We start from the raw sequence: 21,200 nt of genomic DNA on the forward strand, positions 1-21,200 counted from the left end.
GCAAAGCTCTACATGTAGTGCAATCACTATGGAAAGCAATGGATCAGTGTTGCTAATCAGTTGTGGCCATTATGTTTTGGTTTTATACCAACCCAGGATATTGCACCATAAATTCACAAAATAATACATTCCACACCAGAAAATATTGATACAGATGTGTTCTGGATTTTTAGCCCACTAAACATAGGACTGCCTTTAACAGTGCTGCTCTATCTATTGCAGAACTTACATTTTGTAAGCTGCACTTAGTACAACAGCCGTAATTCCTAGTGCTGCCGAGTGTCAATAACTTCCCCATACTTAATTGCATTAAACTTTGCCTTGTACCGGGATCTTTGTGACATAAAAGCAGGCATCCATGGGTTGTTGGCATAAAAGCTCTTTAAAAATGTCTGTGCTTTTATGTGACTACATCTCCAGGGGATAGAATAAAATGACAAATATTCAGGGTTAAAGTAGAAACTACAGTTAATGTTGTGCAACAGCCTTTAATGAATCTCCTGTCAAGCCCTTCTGCTAGTGAAATTCTCTTTACAGCAAGTTAAACCAATCTGTGCCCTTAAAGCATGTTCGCTGGCAATAGCCTAATCCCTTATTTTACTTTTCTTGACCTGCCCATAAAAGACTGAGGATGCTATGGCCTTTAGCATTCGCCTCGTTTTCCATTGTAGAATAAACAGCTCAATTAAATCTTGGTAGCTTTGGTTGCTTTCAAAATCTTTTGTTGACAAAATCTGATTCATAAATACTGAATACATACATAAAAAATTCTGAAGACATAAATTATACATTTTGAAAAGACATATGTGCAACTGGGGTAGGATTATTTAGTTCCTCTCTTTGGGAATACTCATTTCAGGGGTTTGTTGTAACCAATTGCTTGTGATAAAACTATTAAAAGTAAGGTTTGCACAATCTACCTCTTAAGAGATGGAGAATAAAGCTCATTTTACTTACTGGACGATGCTCACTTCCCCCTGCACTTTGTGAAGTGATAACCTGAGACAGCTTTATGGGCCCTGGTGGCTCCTGTATTGTCAGAGACCAGCTCTACACTGAACAGGGACTTTCTATATGTCTTGAGGAGGACAACTGTGCAAGCCTCTCTTTTAAAACAAACCAAAAAACCTTATTGCCACTTTATATGGGAAACCAATTGGGGAAAACCCCCCATGTTGATACCAAAGATTGGCGAAAAAAGTCCACGTCTTAAAAGAGCAGGCAGGAAAAATTGATGCGAGCACAGATTAGGTGAGAAATGTGGACTCCTGTTCATTCCAAAATGCAAAGACAGAACACCGTGCAATAAAAAGGGAAGTGGGTAAATTGTCAATGAAGAAAAATAAAGAGAATGTTCCAGGATTGAAATAAACATTTTTTTTTTGTAGGCATGGCGCATTAGAGTATAAATTTGCTCTTTGTGTTATAGATAATGCCCTCCTCCTTAACACGCTCAAGTATTGGTCCATAGATATTCTTGGTCAATGGAATTACCAGACCCTTGCTTTCAATTTCCCCTAAAAGATAAGGAAATAACACAGGATTATTACAAGGGCATGGATTTGTGTGAATTAAATTAGTAAAAACACATACATGACAAAAGTCACAAAAACATTCTATTAGAGAAAAAAAAATATATATAGTATAAAACAAGCGCACTAAATTATCTTTTGTGCTCCATGTTCTGGATCTCGGTTGGAAATGTAAACCTTCACAGGGCTTTGAATGCAAACAATGATTATTATGACTTCAGATTGAAACACTTGCAAGTGCAGGAATAGTCATAGGTTCATATTCTGATTGGGATCTAGCATGATATAGATATGCAGGCTGGTAAAGAGATTCTAAAATCTATTTTGCCCACCCAGAAGCATTTTTTTCTACGGCCGTTAAAATGCTTCAAGCTCAGAACGTGTGGGGCTCCATGTTGCATTTCACCAGTCTTGTTGCCACTCCTCATGATTTTGATTCAATGGAAAGATTACTTTATTTCTATTTATGAACACTGCCGGCTGATGAAAGATAATATTGCAATCTTTCTTATGTAGCTTTTTATAAGCTCCCTTATTTAGTGTTTCTGTCTGGTCATCCTAAATAAGAATCTAATGGGAGATAACCCAAGTAGTCTGCTCATTATCCCTGCTGCAAGAGTTTGTTTCTACTCATCCATCTGTGGATTCCTCTGACCCTCATCACATAAAATAGCTTAACCATGAAGGCAAACAAATTAAATACATACCATCCAGTACCATTTTTGCAGCAATGGCGGTGGGATAACCCACAGTTTTTGCCATAGCAGAGTAACCATTTACATCGCCGTACACTACTAAACTAATATTTTTGGCCTCCAAATGTCCAGAGGGATGTCTGATGCCAATATCATTTCTCATAACAATCACGTCTCTTTCACCAGGACCTGGATAATAAAGAGAGAAAAGAATAAGGTAACAGAAATTCAGTCCTTTTCTGTGCTAGAGAAACTCCCTCTATCAAGCCGAGTTCAGCAATGGAGGCAAAATTAATTAGAAGGAAACTAAACATTTTAGGTTGATATTAGGCTTTACAGAATGGGTTTTATTCGCTTCTGATGAGAAGGATGATGAGGCTTGATTCATTTAATCCTCACCACTACAGTCTTTTGCCAGGACTCAGACCGATATGGTTAATACCATCTTCATATTTATTGTACTTTTTATTATTTTATGTAAACATCACCTTCACAGGCCAAACGCCTTAAAGGAATAGTCATTACCTCCTAATACACCAGGCCACTTGAAAGAGTGGTCATGATGGTTATTCACATGCTAATAAAGAAATGGATAAAGCTTCTCTGCAGCCTTTCCATGCCTTGCAGACTGTCTAAGCCCTGGACCCAGATCTAAGGGCAGAAGGCATTGGTAATATGTATACACAGTGACAGGAAAACGGTACCCAACTGGTATCTAGAGACAGCTAACCCAACAAGCTGGCCTAAGCAAAATGTTGTTCATTTTGGTAAAATAAAGTGATCAGAGAGGAAGTTTGAAAGAAGAAAAAATAAAAAGATGTCTGAAGTACATGATACAGATCACCTATTAATACAGTATTGTGGCATTTTCACTTAAAATGATATATCATCCCTACCAAATGAAAGCATGATTTCCAAGTGCTTAGCAAGAGCATCGATGATAGATTCTGCTACTGGCACTGGTTCCTCACTTAGCAGTCCAAACCTGTCGATGAAAAATAACATTCATTTATTGAAAATAAATATTAAAAAAAAAAAAAAAAAAAAAAAAAAGTTAAAAAGCAGTAAGAGCTCAATCTTGCTGCCCAACATCACAGCAGGTTGGCTGCTCCAGTAGCAGACCAGGGGGTACAGTGTGCATCCAACGGCTAGACATACACGCCATGTGCTGCACATGTCTGAAAACATGCCACCTCTTATACCCAACCATTGGCCGTACTTATGTCATTAGCAGCCACCATGCTTAGATTGTCAGGGATGCTTTATTGTCCCCAGTCTGGCCCTGCATGCAGACATTGGATATGCACTGGCATAATTGAAATGTAATGTGTACACAAACACTTCTATATATAATGGATCATTTGGATATTCCCTGCTTCACTTGTGTCCTTCAACTTTGTCCATGGACCAAGCCCCCTGGTTGCCTAAAACAGGGATTTCTCTCAAAGAAAATCTAGAATGCTGATCCTCCTGATCATCACTAGACCTCCAGCGGTGTCAAAGGATCTAAACCAGCCAGGCTGCATGAAGACAGCAGCACCCCCTGAATAGGTACAGTTTTCTTACCATTCAACGGTTTCCAAGTTGCTCTCATCCTTTCCCAGTTTATTGAACACTATTTCTTTGAGAAGGTCGGGGTTAGCTGTAGCTGGGACATTCAAAGTGTGGCAAAGTAGCTCTCTCTGTACATTAGTAAAGTAAGCAATTAAAAGCACTTTAAGTTTAACAATTCTATCAGAACAGTAAATTAACTGCATATTGTTCATAGTCCGATTCATTCCAACAACTAATTTTGTTCAAGGGAATGCCAACCATGTAAAAAGAAAAAAAAATGTACAACAGTGAATACAAATCTTATTCATGTATTTTGTTTGCTCAACAATCAATTGTGCACTTGTAATACGATGTTTTTTTTTTGTTTGTTTGTTTTTTTATAAAGAATTGTGTGGGGTTGTACCCAAACCTGGGGAGCCCTCCAGGTTGCTGACATGCCCCAACTGACATCCATTAGGTAAAAGCAACTTGTTTACCTAAAGGCGCTTCCTCTTTAGGGCTATAAATTAAAGTTGCTTCCTATAAACTTAAGATGTTATCATCCTTTAAAAAAGTACCAAGTACTACATTTTATTTAAAAAAAATTAAATAAAAAAAAAAAAAAAAAAAAAAAAAAAAAAGGGTACATAGTCCATTTCCATATAATAACAATATAGAACACAGGGATCCGCTTTACTTACCCAAGATATCACTGGAGCGTCAATGGCCAGAAGCGGACAAGGTTCTGAATTAATTAATCCCAATTTCACAAAGCCACTCATTGCTTTAGCAAAACCCTGTATTACAAAAGAAGAATTTGATTTTAAAAGGTTCATTAAAGGGAAATGGTCATTACAGCTTTTCACAGTGCTTGAAACATTGTCCTTTAGACATTTGTTTAAATGTTAATTACATGGAAGCGGAGTATAGAGGGCTAGTAAGAGTAGAGTTTTTTTTTTTTTTTTAATACAGATCTAAAGTGCAAAGTAAATGGTCATTTAGCCGACTGTTTTTCATGCTTTGCCTTCGTAGCTCATGGGGACACACCATAAATCACACCTCTCATGCTCATCCAAGGGGCGAATGAACATGATGCTGCTCTGATCCATATCAAGTGCTAGAGTAGTTCGTAATCCACAACACAATTGATAGTTTAGCTGTTTATCCTATATACTTCCGTGATAATGCCTCTATACCTTTGGCTAGAACCACATCGAGGAGGGGAATTTTCATGCTATACTTAAAGCAATGTCTAGATTAATTTTATGAGACCAAACCTTTATCTTCAAGGGAATGGGGTATGTAACCAAATGCATAAAACAATATGTTCATTCAATCTAGAAACGGATATAGTTTATTTAAAAAAAAAAAAAAAAAAAAAAAAAACCTATAGGACAGATTTTCCAAAATATGGCAAACTTTAAATCAAACATTACTAATACAATAATCAGTTGGATGTGGCTGTTATAAGGTCATCTTATTTTCTAAACTGCCAGCCCATGTTTTTTGTTTTTGCACAATTTACACATCATGTACCCCACTACTAAATATAGGAGTTCCCTACATAATTTAAAATAAAATAATCTGGTTACTTATTCTATAAACAGGGCCTAAAACGCATCAATGTCCAGCTCCAGGATCATTAATCCAACACAAATAATGCATAGCTAAACCAGAGAGGACGCAGAGCATGACGACATGTTAATACCTCTTTCAATAGGTCTTGACATCATTTGATATAGTTTTTATCTAGCATTTTTTTTTTCAAACCCAGTTCATTGGTAACCGCAGTATTTTAAAATATTTACCTTATATCTCAGAGTCCCTCTGATTAAAGTATGGGCCGATTGGATCCCATACGGTTCAGCATACTTTGTACTGTCTCTGTTTGGAAAACCTTCCAAGTTCAATCCTGGGAAGCAGTCCATGACCGTAACAGACTCAAGCAAGGAGCCGCCTGCCTCAATGTTAACCACCTAAAAATAAACCAGCAAATAATAAAAGTAATGTGGACTTGCCACCTCCTCAGGTTAGTCCCATTCATTACACATGCAGGTAGTCATACACCATTATAAGTACACGTATAATAATAAAAAGATGATGTCAACCCATGCTGCAATCTGTGTTCATGTGATAATACCTTATTACCTTACTTTTAATATTCAAAGACACAGTAAACAGTTTTTGAGATTCAGAAACTCAATATGGCCCAAGATTCTACCTCACAAAAGATTTATCCCGTTTTCCTCTTTTTCATTGGTTAATATTTACCTCTCCATTCTTCAGGTATGTTGCCGGTTGAATTGTATTCAGAAGGACACTCAATGGGCTCCAGCTAAACTTATACCTCAAAGGATTGTCAGAAAATTCAGGTGCAGGAAGACCTCCACAAAAGGAAATATACGATTCCACCTAAAAAAAAGCCCAAAAAAGCCCGTTAGAAGATGCATCCCCCAGTTTCTGGTTATACCTAAACAAATTGATGATATTTCACAGCAGATCTTTTGCAGAGGTTAAGGTTACAGATAGGGGGACCTGGACAGAGTTCCGTTACGCTCACCTTGGCACCCACATCTTTAGCCTTGTCGAAGCATTCCATAGCCAACATATGATCGAGACCTGGATCCAAACCCATTTCTCCAACTATGGTAACTCCAGCATCTTCAGCACTATAATATGTAGAAAACAGAAAATGTGAACGATAGTTTTTCTACTTCATTCTTTTGTATCGCCATCAGCTTTATGTTTTGGATACAAAAATGCGTCTTTGGATGGATGATGGGCAGCAAGAACTTGACATTTAACAGTCAAACTTTAGATTCTTTCACATGGTCAATGTCTGCTTTTTGGTTTGCAGGCAGCAGCTGGTTAACACTAGTCATAACAGGAAACAGGGAGAACAGGAGATACCATAAAACAGGCACGCTGCATCAAAAGCTGCAGATATATTATTATTATACTTTTTAAAGCGTCGACAGATTCTGCAGTGCTGTACAAAGATGAAAATGTTACCGATAACGACAAGTACAATACAGCAATTGACATACAGATACAAGAGGAATGAAGGGCCCTGTTCCCGCAGGAACTTACAATCTAAGTGTATAAGGGGTGAGAAACAGGAGGCGAGGACTGCGTGGTAGCCAAAGATGTTAATGTAGGGCGAGATAAGGGTTGTAAGTGGGTGAGAGAGTTCCTATTTGAACTACCAATCCAAACGATCAGCAGAATACTTGTTACATTGTGCTAATCAGCTGGAAAAACAAGTACAAGCTGATGAAGCCTCAGAGACAAATGGTCACTAAAGTACCACCAGCCAAGCTCCCTAAAAATCATGCCCAACCATGACCATTTGACACGTATGATCTTATGCAGGTACATGACGCCTGGCATAGCACAGCACAACAATTCCTAGCAAGCTCATCTGGCCAGCAGGAAGATAGCAAAATGGGCAGGAATTAAGCATTTGTAGGCGAGTTTACTTACCTACTGACATGGTATTGAAAAATTGAGGGGGGAAAAAGGGACATATTTAAATGTCATTTTCACTTTAAGAGGCTATGTGATCAAACTAGACAAAATTAGCGGAGACATGATTATACAAAAAAAAAAAACTCTTAGGCGGTATACCTTTGCTGGAGCTCTTTCATGGAAGGTGTCATGTAGCTTGCCGTTACCAGATCTACTTTATTCTTTATACATTTCTTTGCCACCAAAGGATGCGCTGAGTAAGGCAGCAAACTAAATACCAACAATAAAAGAAAAGGTTAGTAAACGTTTAAGCAAGAACAAGGCAAAGGCAACCTACCTAAACTGTACTCTGCCCGCAAAGTTCACTTAAATGTATTGCAATACAAACCTGATAACGAGGTCATGTTTCTTAACCAGGGAGGAAAGTTTCTCCTCATTCTTCAAGACATCCAGGGCCAGTGGGGTGGTGTTATTGTATTTCTTTGACAAGTGATCAACTTGATCCTTGATGACAGATACTAGAAATTAAAAATGTGAAAATATTTTTAGGTTCCCTTGATCTAATCTTTATCATGTGACCTCTGTATTGTCTAAAATGCCTGAATGTTTTTTTATCTATATGAATAAAAGGAAATGTAAAAAAACAAATGACAACTGTGACTCTCTATTGTTAAAGTGTACCTTTTAACCCCGTTCTACAGAGAATGCCAGGAGCAGAATGGGTAGTTCAATCTAAAGCTTTTCTGCCCTTACAGCTTCCTCTGAAAAGGGTGGACATTTGGTCTCCAAGATGAACAGTTCCCCTTGTACTGACCTTCTACACAGTTAAACAGTCATGCGATAGTTTGGCCAAGTACTCATCATAACTTAGTCCTTACGTGCCCCTTACGTACCCTCCCTCAAATTCCAAAATATATCTTTCTTATGGATCTGTGACCAGGGTGTCCGGACATTAAATTGTTTGCAGTTTAGTTTGATGAACAGGACTCGAAGCCAAGTAGTACAGCTGCAAACCCCTTTCCTGTTCCCTTTCTGCCACATAAGGTTCCGAAGCCTCTCAAAAACAAACATTATGAGACACTACCCGTTAAAAGTTTTAACTTTCCATTGACATTACCTGCAGTTATTTCAACACTGGGGTCCCTTGTAAGGTAACTTATGACAGGCTCAGAGACATAGCCAGATCCAAGCACTAAGATCCTCTTCTTTGTCCCCATTGTCATCAACTGTGCATACTCTCTGCAAGCAAAAACAAGCAAATATAAATGAACAAAAACTAACTTTACTGGTCAACTTCATACAAACATGTGACTACTTTGGAAAGTAAAACAAACATTATTAGATACTCCAGTTATGTGCTCATCAAATCAAATATGTCAGTTTCTCAAATTCTATAATTAAGTTTCAGAAAATGAAATAAATCTGTGCAGCTACGTCTACTGCATGCTGTTAGTGGGAGTAGATGATAGGACATCCGAACTGTTTCAAGCTAAAAGCCATGAAGGCGGCAAGAAAAAAACGGAACGCTTTATACAAATGGAGCCCATCGTTTGCCCAAGACGACACTTTCAGAAATTACATTAGCAAAAAGAACTAATGAGCAAGCAGAATATATAATAATCATTCGTAGCTGTGTTTTCTGTACCTGCTCTCCCTCAGCTTCTGTATATATTTATACTTCTTAGTCAACGAACCATTGGATGCAATCACCGCCTGCATTACAACACAACATGATGTATACACATTACACATCAATATGCAGAACCCAAATAGCAGAATGATTTTGTCAATAAAAAGCTGGTAAGTGCACTTACATCGCGTACAACAGGACAAAAGCTCTCCTTCTCTAAAGGTTTGGATGCATCAGATGTAAGCTGTACAAATAAAAAGCTTAGATTATTAAAGTGCTAAATGTAACAAACAAAAACATCAGAAACATTGAATTGGATACAAAGTTTAGCTCTCTGCTGCAGAACAGGTCCACTTTTGACTTGCTATACTAAATGGAATAGACACATATTTGGACAACAGAGTAAAGATAAACACTGCTTTCAATTGAAAGGTGCTGTTCTACCGACTCTTAACTAAAATTATAATGCGGCATTAAAAACCTAATCCATAGTATGAATGTAGAGGCCAATCACAAACAAGGAAAGAGATTTAACTCACACAACATGCAGAGAGGTACTTTGTCGTCCCATGCACAAACCCTGAGTCATCTCACCATAGACAGAACAAGTGAGCGCAGAGGAAACTTATTACGCAACCTCTGAGTGTAGTGACATCTAGTGGTGATGCCATGCAACAGTTTCACAGTATCTTAAAGATCATTGTATTGGCAAACACTTATTTAGATAGCACAGTCTTGGTGAAATTATGCATGGCATATGTTTTTTTTAATTCCTGTGACATGAAGGTTTGTATTAATGCTTAATAACCATCTTCAAAAATTTGAGGAAATTATACATGGTCATCCAATTATGTTTCATTTTGTATGAATAGCACATAGTGGTCATTAGCTTTAATTGTTGCTTGTTTTGGTTAAGTTGTTGTTTTTATTTTAGTTCTGAAGTATTGTTTTCTTCTATGCGTCAAGATGTAGAAGATTATTGCTTCATAGCTAAAGCCCCCCCCCCGCCCATGTCTTAATATGTTTTCTTTAAAACCTGCTTAACATATCTAGGGCAGGCTTGTAAAATAAATCTATCCTACCATTTCTTGAATATATGGAAACAGCAAGTCTCCAAAATACTCTGTTGCCTCAATTGGGAGTTGAGCTGGCAAATTGTCAATTGAGCACATCAGGATACCACAGCCTTCAACACTGTAAAAAAAATGTAACAGATATTATAATATGCACAAAATGTGCATAACAAAAAAAAAACAAAAAAAAAAAAGAAAGAAAGAATTTAAAAAGGTTCTCACCTATCATGAATGATATGCTGGTCTGCATCATACATACAAAAAGGCATGTCAATAGTAGTGCATTCAGTCATAAACTCTATAGATCCTCCAGTGTCTGCAGAAATGTCACCAATAGCTAAAAGCCTGTAAAGAACAATGGTGGGTGTAAATGTTACAGTTGCACAACACCTGTACAATCGCCATGGAAATGGATCATATGTGTTTTTACCTCCGTTGCTGACCCAGGGCAACACCGCAAGGCGCCATCCCCCCAGGAGGAGAGCATGGGTATGATGTCATATTCCAGTGCTCTGTTACATAAAGTTGTGTCTCTTAATGCAATCTAGTGATCTTTAAATTATATTATAATAAAACCTTCCATAGTATAAATGGGCCAGCTGGGAAGATCAGAGATCTCCCTTGTAACCTGCCATTAAGCAGCTGCACATTGGGAAGCCTGATGGCCCATGATCGGTTTCCCAGTTGTGTGGCCCAGGGGGCCGAAGTACTTATCGCCAGTCAGCATGGCAAAATACAGTACTACATAAAAAGTTAGTATAAAGCAGCACTGGGTTCTTCACCAGAAGCACTGAATCTTGGGAAGAAACTAAAAGTACAGAATATATAAGAAGAAGTAGAAGAGTATTAAAAACTGCTCTCACTTGTGTGGTAGCTTTGGGCATCCTTCTATCGCTGCTGATGTAGACTTCACAGGAGCCAACAGCCTTTGAGCGTCTTGTCTGTTAAGCAAACGTGGTGTATGTGGATCCCAGTAAATTCCATTAATCAAACACGTTGTGTAAGGAGCAATCTAATTATTACAAATGGGGAAAAAAAAAAAAACGTTCATGAGGAACTAGACAAAACAAAACATTGTTTTTGCTAGAAAAGATATTTGTTCAGGAAGAAAATCACAAATCCGCCTCTAAAAAACAAGTGTCCTCCTTTAGCGGTTTGAAATATGCAATGCTGCGAGGTATGTGCTATATTTTAACATCTTATCATTGAAAGAGTTGAAATAAAATGTTTAACTTTTATTTTTATGTAAGTGTTTGGATCTGTTTTTTTCATCCCTTTATATGATCATCAAATATGATCAAGGTAATGTCATTGAACTACTTACTACAAATCTATCAAATCTTGGAGCAAGTCCATGCACTTGTGTTGAAATACTTAGTAAAAGAGCTCACGGGTGCCAAGAACAAGAACCTGAGCTGTCAAACTTGCTTCTTCGGTCGGAAGGGTGTAGCTTTTTGGCAAGCTTCACTGTAGTGTGGCTAGTAAAGAAGTCAATCGCACTGTAGTCTGACTGCATTCCAACTGCAAGAGCCTCCCCCGCCCCCCGTGTATAATACTCACATCTGTGTTAAAACGGGAGGTGTAAAGCTCAGGATTCTTCTCATACTCTATTGGGTCATGTATGCCATCAGTTTTCCTAACAAGATGGTGGTGACGACTTAACACTGTGCCGTACACTTTCCTGAGATCTAAGAGGAAGGTCTCAAAGTCAGTACTTCCAAACAATTATACAAGATCACACCTTTGAATGAGAATTTGTTTACCTCCATTTTTTGATACTTCTTTCAATTCATGTGGTTCCACAAATTCACAAGGAAGCTCGTTAATTATTTCCTGTGCGCCCTAAAAGAAAGCACAGTTCTTAGCAATGACATAATGGTAATAAAGGAGAAGAAAGGAAGATATAAAGGGATGAAGGAAGAGACAATAATGATGAATGGCATTCTAATCAACGGCAGTAATAGCAAGTACACAAACTGTATTCAGCAAACGTCATTTTTCCCTTAACACAGCAAGAGGTTACACCACAATACTGGTAACCGAGATGGCAAGAAAATAATTTGATCTATACATTTGCAAACATAACTAGATCAGGATCTATACTTTTAGTGCACTCCACGTATCTATGGTGCAGTCATTAGTGACAACGCATATCCCATAAAGATAACCATACCTGGGAACTCTTAGGGTTTGACCCCGAGACTCGGGGTGAAGGGGCAGATTCTCAGGGTCACACAGTCTAGAGCGGATTCCTAGTCTACACTGCAGTGATTATAGACACGACTCACAGTTGGTGCTTTTGCTACAAGTATCTTATGGTTGATATCCCTACTTCAACTCAAGTGACGCAATTAGAGCAATTTGGTTGGCACATTAAGAGTGTAACTACATAGAATCTTTACAATGAGCTATTAAGGGTTAGAATTTTAAGAGTCTCAGGGCCAGCTCATTTAGAATGTTCCTAGGTATGCAAATAACCACAAAACATGATAATGGGTAGGTAGCGAGGTACATCCATACACAGCTTCCTTCTAATCATATGTGATATGCAACACGTATGTAAAGATATTTCTTACCTTTGATACATTCCCTGTGCCAGTAAAAACGAAGGTAAGTGGCCCGATGGATTTGGGCATCAAGCCGAGGGATATCTCATAGCCTGCATCCCTCACTGCCTGCACTGCCTGGCTGCTGTTCCTGTAGTTATGGGCCATCCCAATGTGCTGAAAGCAAATAAGATTGCAGTAGTACTCGTCATCAAGAGAACATGTCATATAATACAATAAACATTGTCCAGTAGTATATGAACTCGCCGCTTGTGCTTCGAACATAATATCTGCAATCATGTACAACACCATAAGGTACGGAATATGTGCTTTAAACCTCTGTTATGCCCAGAGTGTAGTGTGATGTTCAAAAAAGCTACATTCAAATATATAAAAAATATAAAGAAAGTGTTAAAATAACTATAGAGTTTTGCCATGAATATTCACAGAGAGATATTTTAGGATTATACTGTAGTAGAAGTAGTATTATATAATATGCAAAATAAATTGGGAAAAAAAATACTCACCATGAATGGGGTGTGATGTCCCAGTGCAAGAAACCGTAGACCCAAGCCATGCAACATATTGATCATTCCTGCGTTATTAACATACACATATGTTAGGCTCTTTCTGAACGCACAATGACACCTTTGCCATTCACCATGTATTGAATTGCATTTGATTGGATTGTAAAAGGCCATTTTGACATTGAATTTGTGTAATCTTCAGTGCTTCTTAAAATAAAACATTGTATGAAGTTATTTTGCACATATATTTAAAATGTGATGGTTAGTATATGGTGGCTTACTGTACTTAGGTGCTTCCCTAGGGCAGAGTCCCAAGCCGCCGCCATCATCCTCAATGCAGAGTGCCAGGGTATGATGTCAGCAGCAGCTTTTTATGGATACTATGGAGGTTGGCATAGTCTTCCATTGTGTAAATGGGCTGGTTGGGAAAACCCAAGTCATTGAGCAGAGGCATCCCATTGGTCTAATGCTTGAAGAAGTCTTATTTTATAACTTCTGTCAAGCGCTTGCAGTAAAGCGTGCTGAAGCTCATGCAAAATTGACTCCAATGTAAGTTTTATTTCAAAACAATTATATGATGCCACTTTTTCCTAGGTGCTAAGAATGTCACAGTCTTCTACAGCTCTTACAGTAAGATCTATCTACAGAAAAGGTAGATAAATTAAATTGTATAAATAAAATATGTATCTTTAAAAACCTTACTTGGGTACATCGTTATTAATGGGCGACAAAGCTGCATAGAAGCTGTTTATATAATGTAACAGTACCTGCTACCCCAGCCCACTGTCCAAAAGCCACCACTCGCGTTCCCTTATGATCCACCATTTTCTCATAATCAATCAGTCGAATGTCCTATATAAAGAAAAGAAAAAGAGGAAACACAATGGACAATGTCGACATTTTCATTCTTGCTCAATCATCTTGACATGAGTCAGTTGACTATTACCATGTAGAAAGATATTAAACCATGTTGTGAATGCTTTACTATATTATCACAGCCCGTCTTTCTCAATGTGTTCTTGACATACATATATACACACACACACATTATATATATATATATATATATACACACATATACATACATATATATACACACACACACACACACACACAATATAAATGTATGTAACTGTCATCTAGGCTGTCCATTGCCAAGGAAAGATACTTCTGTGGAAGCACCTTGTGCAAACTATCAAGTGTCAATCGTATGTCTAAGCACATCAAAGTCACCATATTTAAGACTATACACCATAAATAAATGCAAGAAAAAAAATATAATCTTCTGAGTCTCAGAACCAATAAATTAAAATAATTTGGAGATCAAGGACTATATATTAATAGGAAAGACATTATATTAAATAGTCCTGCTCAAGATATATTTTTTAAGATTCTCAATATCCACTTTTTATTATCATAAAATAATCGTATTTCAAATGAGATAAACTCAATAAAACAAAAGTCATTGGAAGGAATCACAGTAGAATATATGTGCAGTATGCCGTTTATCACGCAGCGGAAAGGTAGCTAAGCTTACCAGCTTTAGAATTTCATCCAACAAGGACATATTAGCCTCTTGCGCTTTAATGGTATGTGAAAAGAATGCATAAGTCTTTTTGGGAATAAGTTTCTCCTCCGGAGGTCTCTTCACTCCAACAATCAGAGACGCGTCCGATATATCTTCTTGAATAATTCCACCAGCTTTCATATACTCCTAGTAATAGAAGACATGAAAGATGAAGGAAAAACGCTGCAATCTCTCCTTGTCTCTGTATATGTACCGTACTTGCAGAGATATCACAAGAGATTAAACGTTGATTGATCAGTGTTATGATCACAGCTTGCCGTTTAACTTTACCCATCTGTCTATATTTTATACGCTTACAGGTATTGCATTTTGTCAATATGTGAAACTAGTAAAAGAAATACACATTATATATAATAAAATCCCTTCATATTTATTACATAGTACTGTGAATTAAAAGGGGACACACACAATTTGTAAAATTTGGCACAGGTGATAACAGGAGTGCGTGCCTTATTCATATTTATTCACTATAGGAATTGCATTACATTGGTTCAGCAGCCGTGAAAGAATTGTAACTGTGCGAGTATCACATTATACTTATTGGTGTACACATATATACGCAGTGTTTGCTGACTAGTTCTGAATTTATTTTGGGTTGTTCGATAAAGCAGGGTCGATAGCCTGCCTTATTATTTTAGTTAATAATATCCTCAATATAGAAAGTAGTACGACTGTAATGCAAAATGGACAGTTGCTGCAACGTTTCAGAATTATCCACAACCCTCTACTCAGTTGCCTTGGGTTTGATAAAAAGTGATCTGTCGCAGCTTAAGGGAATCATGAAATGACCGTGCAAACTTACTGATCCCCTTGTGTTAAAACGATGCGGACAAAAGACGGGGGTTGATAAATCACCTAGGGACTGGTGAAATCTTAATTCATACTACACATCAAAACAAACAAAAAAAACACGCAGCAAGGTCAGAAATTAAGACGCCTTGACCTTTGACGATATTGAAACATTTCAGCGACACCCACTTATCTTATGAGATTGTTGATCCCTTCCCAAGCTCTTTTTAAGCAGTCATCCGCTGCCATATTGAATATGGCGAACATACTGCTCCCAAGAACAATCCAACAGAGCCCCTGCAACCTTTTTTGGGGTTTTCTGAATGTCTCAATATTGAGGCATTGCAGAAACACCGTTGCTTGCTTTCTACGCTCGTTCAACCCCATGACGTGCCAGGCACACCACTGGTCCTTAACGGGTTAAAAACCCTAGTTTTAGCATAATATATTATTTTCAGACAGCTGCATAGTATTTGTATGTATTCTAGAAGCCACCAGAAAAAAAGATCATTTGTCAGTGCTGACCAACACTACTGTATACAGCACTGTATCTTATGCTTGAGGAGAAAAGTATTTTTCACCTTTGGGATTTCCCTTTTTTCAATTCTTTTCTACTGAACATTAGGTTTCATAATATAAAAGAGAATTTTGAGACGGAGACCTTTTCATGGATGGCTCGTCGATTTGATGGCTGTACCAATACTTTGTACCCCAGGTTGGTAAGTTCTTTGACATGCTTTGGTGCAAGTGGTGCTCTTCTTTCCCAGGCATTGATGTCCTCCCGTCTAATAGCCAGTACAGCCCTGTGATGATGTCGCACCAGATGGACAATCCGTCCATTATATCTTTTACACTTGAATATCTGCCACATGTTGACCGCCTAAAGAACACATAATAAACACATGATCAGAAACGCACTTAACATTATACCCTTCTTCCGCCTTAAGGTAAATTATTTATTGCACACACATTAGGAATGTGTCTCTCACTTGCTCAGAGATATGTTAACTTGACAAATAATGTCACATTTGATCTTACAATAGGGCTGCTGCATATAAAAGCTTGTCTTCCATACTGATAAATTATTGAGCACTATATGTACTGTACACACACACACAATACGCTATAGATAGTGTGTGGGCATGTTAAGACACGCTATACAAATATACAGATTTCAGCCAATAATAAATTATAGAAACACTTGTAGTGACAATTTAGGAGTTAATGTGAGAGAGTGTTGTGTAAATATGAGCGTATATGGGTTACTAACTTGTTGCATGCGCAATTAAATGCATTATGGATAAATACACAAATATTTACCTGGTTTTAAATTCTCCCTTATGGGAGGAACAATCTTTATAAAGAATAAAGACAAGTCTTAGTTGGTAGATGAGTAATGAAGGATCCAACTCCACCACCTGTCTTCTATTGCTCACCATTAAATATTAGATACTTTATAAGCACCAGGTTATAACATCAGATGAAGACGGGTATACATGGGAGAAAGGGTCACGGGGCAGTGACCCGGAGGATCAGATTTATTTAGGACATGGAGCTCAGAATCGCTTACTAGAGAGTTACAAAGCAAAACAGATAGCGGTCATCTATTTTAATTTACGACATGCAGGATCCGGAAGAGTAAAATTCCCCCCACAAACTATTTTGAAGTTCCACTACGTGATATAAGTAATCAGTCTTAGGTGCGGTGTGGATTGTAACAAGGTTCTTATGCCAAACAGAAAGCATTCAGTAAATGCCTTAAGCCATTAACGTCCTTAAAGACGACAGAGAGAGCAAAACATCTGAGAACACTGTGTGCCTTTGCTAAAAAGTTACAGTAAAACTCTGATGAACAAATGAGTACAACTGATAAGGCATGGGACACAAGGCTGAAAGAAGAACTCCTACGTCTGCCAGACATGTCTTCTTCTGTGAACTGACATACAATCCTGTGTGGTCATACTCACCACCTGTCTCATCATATGCCTATGTATGGTATGCAGTAGGCATGTACATATAGATATATCATCTGCTGTATAGCAGATAGTAAAGCCATATGAAGTGTGCCTCTCTGTGAATTACTATAATTGCCAAATATTAGAACATTTCTCTTAACTCTCTCTCCTGGAATAGAAAGTTTGACACATACAAATCATACATTAAATTAGACGAAGTATATTAATGCAGATCATAAAAGTATGCAGAATTGAAGTTAATATTTTCAGCAGACCAGGAGGGGGGATTCACAATCCAGATGTCTTATACAGGCCCAATAGATCAGGATGGTTACTTGCCTTCAATGCAATTATTGTTTAGATGTGTTAGTTATTTCTAGCATCTGATAGTAAAATAAAGGAGATCAATGAACATGTAATACAGAAAGGAACATGCTATTAAAGTCACTAGACGGGGTACTCGGCACCTAGATGTAGATCCCTTCCATTAATAAAGAGGATTATATGTAATACCTTTAGAACTAAACAAAGACACTGTGCGCTCGCGATCGGCTGGTGCAGCACGCGTGCAGTGTTCTACATATACAAATAGTGCACAAGTAGTGGATCGGGGAGAGACAACGGGAGTCTAGTGCAGATAGCGGTCTTTGGGAATCCAGTCCGGGCACATCACTCTGCAGCTCTGACACAAGATGCACGGGCCTGCGGATTAGGTTATCAGATTGCAGGAAGAAAAAACACCAACGAGGCCGCTCAGCAGAACAAAGAGGCTAAAGTCACTACTCACTATGACACCTACCTTGCACCAGATTAAAGCGTGACTACAGTCAGTGCAGGAAGATAAAGGCGCCCCACCCCCTCTACCTGACCTATCCAAACAGCTGGAGTGAAGTCACCGGATCAGGAACAGTCAAAGGGTCTATTTACAGAACTTTAAAGCTCCTAACTGCAGCCAATGGGCATTCACGGCAGGACACAGCCTCCCAAATCAGCCAATAGGTGAGGGTACGAGCGGTGACGTAGAGCGCGGCCCTCCCTGTGCGCCAGGCACTCATATTGTTGCGCGGACCGTGGAAGTGCTGACAGGCTGCCCACGCACCGGTCACACGCGTGCCCCGACCGGGCAGTGTGAAAAGCCTTGACAGGGTCTATGCGTATGGCAGTGAAGACGTACACGGGAAACGGAAACCAGAGCCAAACTGCTGAGGGTTCAGAGTAGATTTGGCGCTGAGGGTTAAACTAGCTTATAAATGCTGACGGTGAATAATTAAACCGAATTCCGTATCCGTGCCATAAGAGAAAGTGATAATTACTAAGAATAGGTATGTTTAAGAGGGAAGAATTGCCTTAAGTGAACCCGTCACCTGAACCAAAATGTATATTACAAAACATGTATGTACAGTAAGGATTGGACAGGGTTTTTGAATTGCATATACCTCATATCCGTGCTTCCATCAACATAAACTCGACAAGAGATGTATTTGCGTATACATGCACTATATGACCAAAAGTATTGTAGACACCCCTCCTAATTATTGAGCGTTTAAGCCACACATTAACAGGTGTATAAAATGCAGCATATAGGCAGCCATCTCCATAGGCAAACATTGGCAGTAGAATGTGCTGTACTGAAGACCCCAGTAACTTTAAACATGGCACTGTCATAGGATGCCTACTTTGCCACAAGTCTGTTCATGAAACTTCTGTCCTCGTAGATCTGCATGCATACACACATACACTGCCCTTACACACACTGTATTTGCTATTTATTATTGTGAAGTGGAAGTGCCTAGGGGTAATGGCTCAGTAATGAAGCGGCACACTGTGCACACTCAGAGCAGTGCGCTGAAGCACATAAGCGTGTAAGAATCGCCTGTCTCTGCAGCGCCGCCGTAGCTAGCTCCTTTTGCGTCCGAGGCAAGAATGGAAAATTGTGCCCCCGGCAACTTTTTTTACTGATGTTATTTTATTTACACTTCCCTTACACACACCAGCCCATACATGCAGCCTTTACACACGCCTGCCCATTAACACGCTTATACATACACTACCCTTACACATACTTGCCCATACATGCTGCCTTTATACACACCTGCTCATTAACATGCATATACACATACACTGCCCTTACACAGGACTGCCCATATATGCTGCCTTTACAATCACCTGCCCATAAACACACATATATACACATATACTGCCCTTACACCCCTTTCTCCCCACCTCTTACCTTTCTCATCCTCTATCCTATCATGGGAGCGCGAGGTGAGTCATTTCAGGCCTCAGCTTTAGTGCTCCCTAATCACTATGCGTCGGCTATTGTAGCAGAGCATGGGGGTACAACATCATATTCCGGTGCCCGGCATAATTTGCCAGAGCATAGTCATTAGGGAGCACGGATGCTGAGGTCTGAAGTGCCAGACTTCGCGCTCCCTAACGTTGGGCTGGTTAGAGGGGGATTGTGATCTCCTCAACCAGCCCTGCTAACTGGACACCTCCTACTCAGACCGGCGCTCATGGTGACTGGGTACGCACTGCCCACAGGGGCGCTCGATGAGCAGGGTTGGTTGGGGAGATCACAATCTTGCAGCTGCCTCAGCACCGTGAAAGCCTTTCCGCTCTCCCCTCCCCTATAGAATCACTGCTGTTTTTTAGGGGCTTTGTGGTGAATCACATTGCTGGCAGAATTGTGATTCACCACAGGCCCCCTAGAATGTGTTTAGATGGCTACCTTAATGTTGGGCTGATTAGGGAGATCCAGGGGTGTACCTAGAGTATTTGGCACTCGGGGCAGATCCTGTAAGTTGGACCCCCCACGCACACACAAAAATGAAATCTGGAAAAACAAATGAACAACTCATAAATAAATTAAATAATTTTAAATAAAAAAACATTTTCTGAACAAATATGGTACAGTGTAATTCCCACTACTATACACTGACCCAGACATTGACGGTAGTGCAGCATAACCCCTATTATTATACACTAAGCCAAACATTGACGTGGTAGGCCTCTGCCCCAAAACAGCCTACCTGTGCCACCGCTGCCCATTTAGCAGCCTGCCTGTGCCACGCTGCCCATTTTGCAGCTTGCCTGTGCCACCACTGCCCATTTAGCAGCCTTCCTGCGCCACTGCTGCCCATTTAGCAACTTGCCTGTGCCACTGCTGCCACTGAAGCAGCCTGTCTGCACCACTGCTGCCCCTGAAATAGTGTGCCTGTGCCACCTCTGCCCCTAAAGCAGCCTGCCTTTGCCACCTCTGTCCCTAAAGCAGCCTGCCTGTGTCATCTCTGCCCTTAAGCAACCTGCCTGTGCCACCTCTGTCCTTGAAACAGCCTGCCTGTGCCTGTGCCGTGATCTCCCCAACTAGAAAGGGTGCAGAGGCGGGCTACAAAATTAATAAAAGGAATGGAGCACTATAGTTATGAAGAAAGGTTAACAAATTTAAATCTGTTTAGTTTAGAAAAATGGTGCCTCAGAGGGGATATGATAACGTTATATAAATATATTCAGGGCCAATACAAACCATTGTGTGAAAATCTGTTCATAAACAGGACAATGCATAGGACATGTGGTCATGCGTTTAGACTGGAAGAAAGGAGATTTACTCTAAAGCAGAGGAAAGGGTTTTTTACAGTAAGGACAATAAGGATGTGGAATTCTCTGCCTGCAGAGGTAGTTTTATCTGAGTCTGTACAGACGGTTAAACAGCAACTGGATGTATACTTGGAAAAACATAATATTCGGGGATATAATCTTTAATTATGGGAAAACAGCTTATTGATCCAAGGAGAAATCTGACTGCCGTTTTGGGGTCAAGAAGGAATTTTTTCCCTGGTTAGTGCAAAATTGGAAAGAGCCAAA

At 39.3% G+C, this 21,200-nt stretch overlaps 1 protein-coding gene across 2 annotated transcripts; it reads right to left on the reverse strand.

Annotated features, from left to right (window-relative positions):
- Positions 1 to 1,314: 1,314 nt before the first annotated feature.
- On the reverse strand, positions 1,315 to 18,240 carry AASS (aminoadipate-semialdehyde synthase). 2 transcript variants are annotated; one of them, XM_053464174.1, is made up of 24 exons: positions 18,136 to 18,240; positions 16,043 to 16,261; positions 14,542 to 14,718; positions 13,772 to 13,856; positions 13,005 to 13,072; positions 12,508 to 12,654; positions 11,695 to 11,773; positions 11,492 to 11,619; positions 10,795 to 10,943; positions 10,154 to 10,276; positions 9,941 to 10,052; positions 9,043 to 9,102; positions 8,874 to 8,941; positions 8,346 to 8,467; positions 7,617 to 7,746; positions 7,388 to 7,498; positions 6,321 to 6,429; positions 6,032 to 6,172; positions 5,569 to 5,736; positions 4,462 to 4,557; positions 3,794 to 3,909; positions 3,124 to 3,212; positions 2,240 to 2,416; positions 1,315 to 1,517 (listed from the first exon to the last, which is right to left on the reverse strand). In XM_053464174.1, the coding sequence occupies exons 2-24, from the start codon at positions 16,250 to 16,252 to the stop codon at positions 1,399 to 1,401; spliced, it is 2,784 nt and encodes a 927-aa protein (XP_053320149.1). In that variant the 5' UTR covers positions 16,253 to 16,261; positions 18,136 to 18,240; the 3' UTR covers positions 1,315 to 1,398. The 2 variants fall into 2 exon arrangements, with proteins under 2 accessions (XP_053320149.1, XP_053320150.1); XM_053464175.1 differs by lacking the exon at positions 18,136 to 18,240 and adding an exon at positions 16,702 to 16,722.
- Positions 18,241 to 21,200: the final 2,960 nt, after the last annotated feature.

Source organism: Spea bombifrons, chromosome 4, assembly GCF_027358695.1.
Source record: "Spea bombifrons isolate aSpeBom1 chromosome 4, aSpeBom1.2.pri, whole genome shotgun sequence".
In the NCBI taxonomy this organism is placed as follows: Eukaryota; Metazoa; Chordata; class Amphibia; order Anura; family Pelobatidae; genus Spea; species Spea bombifrons.